This window comes from Microchirus variegatus (assembly GCF_963457635.1).
Source record: "Microchirus variegatus genome assembly, chromosome: 13".
Lineage (NCBI taxonomy): Eukaryota > Metazoa > Chordata > Actinopteri > Pleuronectiformes > Soleidae > Microchirus > Microchirus variegatus.
In genome coordinates this window covers 16,189,631-16,198,324 of record NC_139814.1, presented here as the reverse complement: position 1 = coordinate 16,198,324, position 8,694 = coordinate 16,189,631, and the positions used below count along the sequence as shown (strand labels likewise).

General features: G+C 43.3%; 2 protein-coding genes across 2 annotated transcripts in view; both read right to left on the bottom strand.

Moving 5' to 3' along the window:
* Positions 1 to 301: 301 nt before the first annotated feature.
* asb4 (ankyrin repeat and SOCS box containing 4) lies at positions 302 to 4,319 on the bottom strand. The gene is made up of 7 exons (XM_083900316.1): positions 4,288 to 4,319; positions 4,000 to 4,212; positions 3,268 to 3,567; positions 1,730 to 1,972; positions 1,393 to 1,640; positions 1,066 to 1,179; positions 302 to 886 (listed from the first exon to the last, which is right to left on the bottom strand). Exons 2-7 carry the CDS (start codon positions 4,175 to 4,177, stop codon positions 698 to 700), a joined length of 1,272 nt encoding a protein of 423 aa, XP_083756442.1. The 5' UTR covers positions 4,178 to 4,212; positions 4,288 to 4,319; the 3' UTR covers positions 302 to 697.
* Positions 4,320 to 7,314: 2,995 nt separating this feature from the next.
* ppp1r9a (protein phosphatase 1, regulatory subunit 9A) overlaps positions 7,315 to 8,694 on the bottom strand; it is a gene marked incomplete at both ends in the record, with an annotated part of 43,587 nt that continues 42,207 nt past the window's right edge. Inside the window, 3 exons of the mRNA XM_083899527.1 lie at positions 7,315 to 7,494; positions 7,576 to 7,746; positions 8,204 to 8,227. Coding sequence (XP_083755653.1) covers positions 7,315 to 7,494; positions 7,576 to 7,746; positions 8,204 to 8,227 — 375 coding nt within the window. The remainder of the gene's footprint in view (positions 7,495 to 7,575; positions 7,747 to 8,203; positions 8,228 to 8,694) is intronic.

Sequence of the window (8,694 nt, the reverse complement as noted above, 5' to 3'; positions counted from 1 at the left end):
TGTTAAATGTGATTGTTCGCTATCTGTGGCCTCAGGTGCACTGGAGTGTTTTATCAAGTGTTTGTTCAGCAGAATCATGAGCGTGAGCTGTAGACAAGAGACAAGTTAGTCAACTTTGCAGAAATTGAAAATTAACCACACAAAGCTTTAAAAAAAAAAAAAAAAAAGACAGTGACACTTTAAAAGAAGCAAACGTCTCTGGAGAAAGTGAGTTGAAAACAGTCCAGATAAAAGACAAGTTGTGAATAATTTGACAAAATGCCATTATATAATATTATTTCTATTAAACAAGCTTGAAGCCGCTCCTCGAAGCTCAAAATGCTGTAAGCCCTGCACTACTTCAACTAACTCTCATGCTCTGGAGTTCATCAAATAGAGCATTTTATCTTGAAATGTACAAATGGCACACAAAATAATCTGACTCTCATTGCCCTTTGAGTCATCTGAGGGTTAGAGGGCATTGCTGCAGAGAACAGGGGTGATGTGGACACATCTCTGGCTGTTGAAGGCAGGACCCTTAAGCTCAAACAAATGACCATTCTCTCACCTGTCACTCAAACTCCTCCAGTCAAAAAAAATCCACTGACCAGTTAATGCTTCTATTGAATCGACCAGGTGGCAGCTGCAGTATAAAACAGAGCATCCAGCAGTTGAAGTCTACTAGAAAAAAATAAAAATAAAATTAAAAGTCCCTCCATTAGTACAGTATCCCATCAGGTTCCAGTAATAAATATCTCTTCATGAGAGGCGGCAGAAGCAGCCTCGATACTCCACTGTGGCAGAACCCGCCCAGACCGGCTCTGATGGCACATCGGCTCAGATGGAGCAGGCTGCGAGGAGAGTTGGTGCAAACGGCAAACAGAGAGTCATAGAAGTCTTTATGTCGCTGCGGAAGCACAAAAAACATTCTTTTTTAAATGTGTATTCTGCATCTGAAAATCAGCTTCTTTTTTTTTCACGCCACGTTTCAAAGTCACTTCAATCAACTTTCTTTCTCTTTCTGATGCGGCAAAATCCGACATTTGCATTGACGAGTAGGTCAACAAGCGTACTTCCCTGTATTACCTCGTAGGAGTCGTCGGGAATGGCTGCTCTCCACTTCCTGGTGGGCTTTAAATGTTCGTAAGAGTTGACCATCACTTCCACTACTTTGGGGTATTCATGGCAGGACTGCAGCACCTGCAGAGAACAACCGAACAACGTTAATACAGAAGAAGAAGATCCTGCCGTCAGCACACAATACATATATTCAGCGAGATGCAAGATACTACAAAAACTGTGGATTTGGTCAAAGGGCCAAATCGTTGATGTTATGACATTTTAATCTCTATCAGGAGGAAGAACATGTTTGACCTTAGTAGAGCCATGTGTTGCAGTGATTTGCCCACACACCTTGTGGAACTGTGGTGGGTAAATCCTCGCTGTGTTAAAATTGAGCAGCAGCTGATAGCAGAGCTCAGGAATGGCCATGGGCCGGACATCGGTCACTTTGATGAGATACTGAATGGGGGCGCAGCCGTTGATGTCCATGGCTCTGGTGTCAGCTCCGGCCTCCAGCAGCATCTGCATGAGGACGTGATCGCAGTTCCACGCCGCTTTGTGGAGAGCGGTTTTGTGGTCTTCTTCTTGGAGGTTTGGATCTGAAATGGAAACGAGCGTTTGGTCAAGAGACTTGATGACGTGACGCACAGGAAACGGCGGCGCGACATGGAAAAACGACTCCTCGCACCTGCTCGGTGGTCCAACAGGAGGCGACAGACGAGATGGTGATCTTCGCTGTACGTCTGCTCTCGGGAGTCAAAAGCCCAGAAGGCTGCAGTTATCAAAGGAGTGTCCTGTAAAGCGTTGACTGCATCCACAGACGCTCCGTGGGCCAGATATAGACTCACCAGCTCTGGAACGCCGACTCTGGCAGCTGTGTGTAACGGTGTGTCCTCCTTGTTGTTGTGACTGGGCATGTTGACATTTGCACCTCCATGGGGGGAAAAAAATGGCATTTTGTTGTGGTGGAGATTACATATTTTTTTATTTTAGCTGGTTAAAGGTCCAGTGTGTAACATTTAAAAGGGGTTTGTTGGCAGAAATTGATTTATAGGTTTCCATATAGCGTTGGAATAAGCTGTTCAAAAGTTTGGGGTCACTTAGAAATGTCCTTATTTTTGAAGAAAAATAACTTTTTTTTCAATGAATATAACATTAAATGAATCAGAAATACACTCTATACCAGGGGTCACCAACGTGGTGCCCGCGGGCACCTGGTAGCCCGCGGGCAGCCAATACGGTGCCCGCGGGCTCACTTCACTTCACCTCACTTGCATGTATCCGTATGATCTGTCAGTAAAATATCTTTGATATTGTTTATAAAAACTGGTAATCGTTAGGAGTAAGCACTGGAAGGAATGTGTATGCAGTTGAATGCATAATATTAATAATTTAAATGGTAAACAAACAAAAAAATATTATATGGTAGCCCTCCATATTATTTTTTACCCTTAAGGTAGCTCTCTGTCTCAAAAAGGTTGGTGACCCCTGCTCTATACATTGTTAATGTGGTAAACGACTATTCTAGCTGCAGACGTCTGGTTTTTGACCTCAGCCAAGGAGGTATACGTTTTCGCCGGAGTTTGGTTGTCTGTCAGTGACCAACATAACTCGAAAAGTCACAGACGGATTTGAATGAAATTTTCAGGAAATGTGTGCAATGGGACCAGAAACAATTATGGCTGTGATCTATAGACACTATCACTAGTTACAACGCTCGCTGTCTGACCCAGGCGCGCTGGCAGGGTGTATTTTGTAGGCACCGAGCTGCCTTGGCGGAGGTCTGCGCTCTCCGAGTGCTTTTCTAGTTTTTAATGGAATAAGTACATAGGTGTATAGAGGCCCATTTCCAGCAACCATCTCTCCAGTGTTCTAATGGTACATTGTTTTTGCTATTCGCGTTAGAAGGCTATTGGATGATTAGAAAACCCTTGTGCAATTATGTTAGCACAGCTGAAAACAGTTTTGCTGGGGTGGCAAAATTACTATTTTGAATAAAAATCATTATTTCTAATCTTGTCGATGAATAAAAGTGTGACTTTTAATGGAAAACACAAACAAATTGTGAAAGTGAACCCCAAACTTGAATGGTAGTGTATGTACTTTAGTCAAGGGCCTTGCTTTTTGGGGGGTCGCCATCCGGCCACCTGGTTTGTTTGTTTGTGTCACAAACTCTTACACACTGAAACTTTAATCCATCTACATTATACATTCTTCCCTCCACACCTTTCAAGATGAGCTGCTTGGCGCAGGCCACAGACTCGCCGGTGATGCAGTAGTGCAGTGCCGTGTGCCCGCTCAGCGACACGCTGTTGACCTTTGCCCCACGAGCCAAGAGCAGGGCCACGCAGTCGGCGTGGGAGACCCTGCAGGCCACGTGCAGCGGGGTCTTCCCGTTGGGCATCCGGTTCATGGCTGCGCCTTCCTCCAGGAGCACCAGTGCCGTTTCCACGGCGTTGCACATCGCGCACACGTGAATGCCCATCGCCCAGGAGTTGTCCAGTTTGTACTCTGGGAGCCAATAACCTGCGACAAATCAGAGAAACAAAAAGTGTTAGCTGTGATAGGAAAAGTGGTGGTATTATTCTTGCAGATATATAAGATAGATCAAGCTATTAAATCACTGTTATTCGAGCCTGAAACCACATGTTATTGTAGCTTATCTGGTGTAAAGAGCAGTTTACTTGTACATGGCTATTATGCATGTGTGGTTCTGACACCACCTAGAGGATAGACTGCAGAACTAGTCCTTTTCCCTGACATTCTGGGTGTCATATTACTGCATGAGGGCCAACATACAGAGACCTCTGCACATTTTTGGACTGTGGGAGTAAATCCGAGTAACTGGAGAAAAACCCATGCACCTCACACTTATCTGCTGATATTCCTTGAACTTATGTTGCCATGTTCTGGCAATCTGGTGACAACCATAGGACCAGATTTCCTTCTCCTCCTTACCTTGTTTATAGGATGCCAGGACCATACTGGGGTCCTTCACCTCCAGCACCGTGTCAATGTCTAGGTTGCCAGTGCGCAGAATCTGCAGGACCTGCTGGGCATTGTTGGCCTGCAGGGCCTCCAGGAACTTCAGCTTTAGCTGCTTGACAGCTAATTGCTTGGGGTTGAACTCCTCCATGTTCTCCTCCCTCAGAGACGGGCCTTGCTCAGACACTAGTGTTTGCCACACAGCATGTAGTAAATTCAAAATGAATGCACGAATGGCGACAATGAACGAATGAATCATACCCAGACTGCACGACGTCCAGCTTACGGGGGAGGCGAATAATAAGGAAGGAGAGCGGAAATGAAGAGGGCCAACATGTGGAAGGAGGGGGACGTCAGTGGGAGAAAATAGACCCCCCGAGTGAAATTAACCTGAATATAAATAGAAAGGAGAGAGAGAGGGGAGGGGCTGGAGAGTCACAGCTGACTGTGGACAGTCTTCTGACACACAGACAGACAGACAGGCATCATGCAGGTGCATGGTAAAAATAACATGAACATAGCAGGAGCCTAAAAAAGTTTCAGGGGAAACCTTTGCTCTTTATTATTCTCTTCTTGATGCAGTGACATGCAGTTTACTCTAATAAAACAATCTAAATAAAGAATTAAAAGATTGTAGCAAACGGAGGACCCTTTCCTAAGAGGGAACTATATGGTAGACTTCACAGACCTTCAAAGCCTCATTCTTCTCTGTCTGCATAGTGAGTTTTAGTTTTAAAATGTGAAATGGCTGCAACGAAGGGCTCCAAAAACCAAACAATTGATGGTTATTTATGTGTGGTACATTCAATTTCCTCCCATAACCTTGCAAAAATGTTAAACAATGCACCTTTAAAGTGCACATTTCCCCTCACAAATCACTGTTCAAGCCACTCAAAAATGGGGAAAAAAAGAACAGAAGAAACAGGAGCAAGCTCTGGACAGTGGCTGCACGTTTTATTCAGTGTGACAGGTAGCTGCCCTTTCAAACTTTTCAGAATGCCCCCCCCCCCCTCGAAAAAAAAAAAAAAGAGCGAGAGAGAGATCAAGGTCATGACAAATAAAAGAGGAGAGGTGAGCGCATGGCTATAGCAGTGTATGATTATCTTTTGTGCACGTGAACGCAAAAAAAAAAAAAACCCTTCCAGACGCCGCTCGCAACGCCGCAATTATAGCACCAGGGACTCATTCATACGTTGGTTTCATCATGCCAGGCAAACTCTGTCAAGCACATGTTATAGAAAAGATATGGAATCACATTTTTGGCTCAGGCCGGAAAAAACCTTTGTCGCCTTCCCTCGGGACCCGGGGCGTACACACACACACACACACACAGACGCCGACTGACACAATAGAAAACAAGGCTTCTGTAGGATTCTTACAGCAATATTGCTCTCAGTTGTCGTTGTTGTTGTTGTTGTTGGTTTTTTTTGTACGATACATAGAAAAGAGTCAAAAAAAGAGCGCACTGAACGGGGCGAGGGTATTCACAGAAGAGGGTTCAAGTGTTATAAAATACTTCATAAGAATACATCAGGAGCAGTTTTTGCGGGTATATTAAAGGAGAGAGTTACTGTCCACACTGTCGAGACCATGTCAATCTGAGACAGTGCTAATAAACAGTTTTAATTATGTCTCGCTGAGGTGGAGGGAGGGGGGGGTGATTATACAATTCTGGATAAATCATTATTAGGTGTTAGTAATACTCTTATTTCCGTATACGTCATCACAAACAATAGTAGGTCGCTTTGTTAAATACATAAATAAATAAATAATAACATTGAACACATCAGTAGTGATTCCTGTTATAGAGGTTTTCTATTCTTTGCTCTGAACCCGTTAACACCAGGCAGGACCCTTAAGACAAAAAGGGATTTTAAAAAAAAAGTAAAGTTGAACTTCCTGTTTCTATCACGGTGAAACTAGTGTCTCTATATTATTTGCTGTAAACCGATAGAATGATTCCCCGGGAATGATCTGGTCTCTCAGAGCGACTTATAATCCTACATAAAGTACACATAAAAGAGGTCAAAAATCAAAGTTATATATTCTTCGTCTACCAAATAAATAAAACTGAAACAGGTTCATGATAAAATTCAAACAATACTTGCATCTATCAGTAGTATCAGGTCACCGTAAAGACTCGTGTACACGTATGTGGCAGCGTTCTTAAATATTATCCTTAAGTAGTCCAAAAGTTAATTTTTGCCTGGCGAAATCTAACAGATTTTATATAAAAGAACAACCAGAAATGGATCAGTGTGTTTTTAACACTCACGTAAGCGTAGAGTTCAGAAAAATCCTCCTACTTCTAAAACGTCTAAAGGCAGTGGTGGGGGGTATTGTTTCATGATTCGATTGAGAGACGATAAAAAAGTGGGGCAAAAAGCAGGTTTACAAGCAAAGCAAGATGATGATTTAAGTTGCTTTTTAAAATGTTTGTGTGTGTGTGTGTGTGTGTGTTGCATGTATGATACAGGGTTTGGTAAGTGATTATATGTACCTGAAGTCTCCATTAGAATCAATCCTATGACTACAGCGTGTCCCCCGCCATAGAGGACTCTTATACTTGTGGTACATGTACAAGGTATACTGTCAGGTTCCATTAAATGTACAGTGTTTACATGTCCAGTGTTCTTGCAAATACACTTTTCTCTCTTAGAGAAAACGTTGGTTCCCGGTTCAGTTCAGGCTTAAAAAGTCCCAGTGTTGACTTGGTCAGTAGTCAAAGTATAAGCAGCATGATGGCCACCCAGTGGTGGGAGATGAGTACTGCCTCACATGTTCCACGATTATTCCACACAGACTTGGTGTGCGATTCGAAGCGATAGGATCAATGTGTCCGAACAATATATACATAAGTCGAACAAAATGGCACATCTGAGAGACATGTGTCAGCATTTCTGTGTATGTACAAGTTCGTTAACTTGTGTCATGGCTCTGAAGAAACGAACGCAGGGACGATTCATCTAGAAACGATAAATAAACCTAAAATTTACAAGCTAAAATAGATCATATTTTCTAAACGGCTAAAATAAACAAAGGATGGGTGTAAAGTAAGGGGGGCAGCATCTTATTATCTAACTGATTATTTTGGTTTGATTTTCGTCGTGGAAAAAAAAAAAAAAGTCACTGAACACACGGCCATTTTGGGGTTGGAGCTCCAGCAGTGAGAACTACACCAGAAAAGGTGTCCCTCAGGGCTCGTTTGTGGGGCCTACAGACAGTTCAACTCCTGCTGATTTGCCAGAGTAAAATGCTACAGTGAAAAGGTGAGCCGGCCACTCGCTTTCACTCCGTCTCTTCCTGCGGCTGCTGCTGCTGCTGCTGCTCCAGCTCTCTCTTCCGTAGCTTCTCGCGCTGCTTCTCCGCCTTCTCGCGGTTCCTCTTGGCCTTCTCCAGCAGCACTTTCAGGTCCTTGATCTTTTTCTTGATCAGAGCACGGTCCTGCGAAGAAGTGACTCCGAGAGCCTGAACCCAAAAGAACATGCTTGAAAGCATCCTGCTGTTACAGCATATGAGATGATTCTCTGTATGTTTGAACCAACCTACCTTTAGCTCAGCGCTATCGAGCTGCAGCAGCTGTTCTCCGTCGATGTTTTTGGCAGTGAATTCTGGGATATGGTGTTCTAAGTTGAGGCCCGTGAGCCAGCGGGTCACTTGCTGCGAGGTCCACTCTGAAATACCGTGGTTCTGCCTCGAAAACTGGCCCTCGTCGAAGATCTGAACACAAACAACAGACGAAAAAATAAATAACCAGATGAAACGCATGCATTAAAGGTGCCATATGTAAGAATGTGGCCAAAAACGGTTACTACATTCAAATTCAAAATACCAAGGTCTTTTAGGTTCCGTTTTCTGACGTAACTGGCAACCCGTGGTTGCTCGGCAGCTGAGACTGAACGGTGAACATAAACATGATGTGCAGTCTGCAAAATATGTTTTTTAATGTAAATATTTTGGCTGTACTGTTGTTGTTGGTGAGTTCAGTTTGTTATGAACATTATTCCTGAGTCTCTGTGACATATTAGGAGGATTTTACGGGCAGTTGCTTTAGATTTATTACATAATGCACCTTTAAATAACTATAAATCATGCAAAAATGACACTGGGACAATTTATACGCAAGCTCACAAATCCAAAACAAGACACACTTTGAGAGACACACGTCAAGTCTTACCTCGTCATCTATCATATCCAGACTCTACGCGTACACGGCAGCGTAGGAAAACAACAGAGAACAACATTGTGGTGTTAACACAGCGCAGCAAGAAAAGAAAAACAACATTTGAATGCAATGAGCCTTCACTGCCGCATCGATTCTAGCACAGTGTTATCTGTATGAATGATACTTCACCCCTTACAGGGAAGATGGCTTTTGTCAGAAATATCTATAAAGACGATAAATTAACCGAGACACAAGAGCTTACGGGGTAAACAACCACGGCGTGTGCGTCTCCGTGTAAACACGAGCTGGTGGTCTGTGGCTGTCGTTAGAAAGGAGATATCGAACGTCTGCATTTCATCTTCCCACAGCTTAAAATCCCACTTTTTCATTCACCCACAGCCATAGAGCACACACACTGCAGTTCAAAAGTTTGGGGTCACTTAGAAATGTCCTTATTTTTGAAGGAAAAGCACTTTTTTTCAATGACATTAAATGAATAAGAA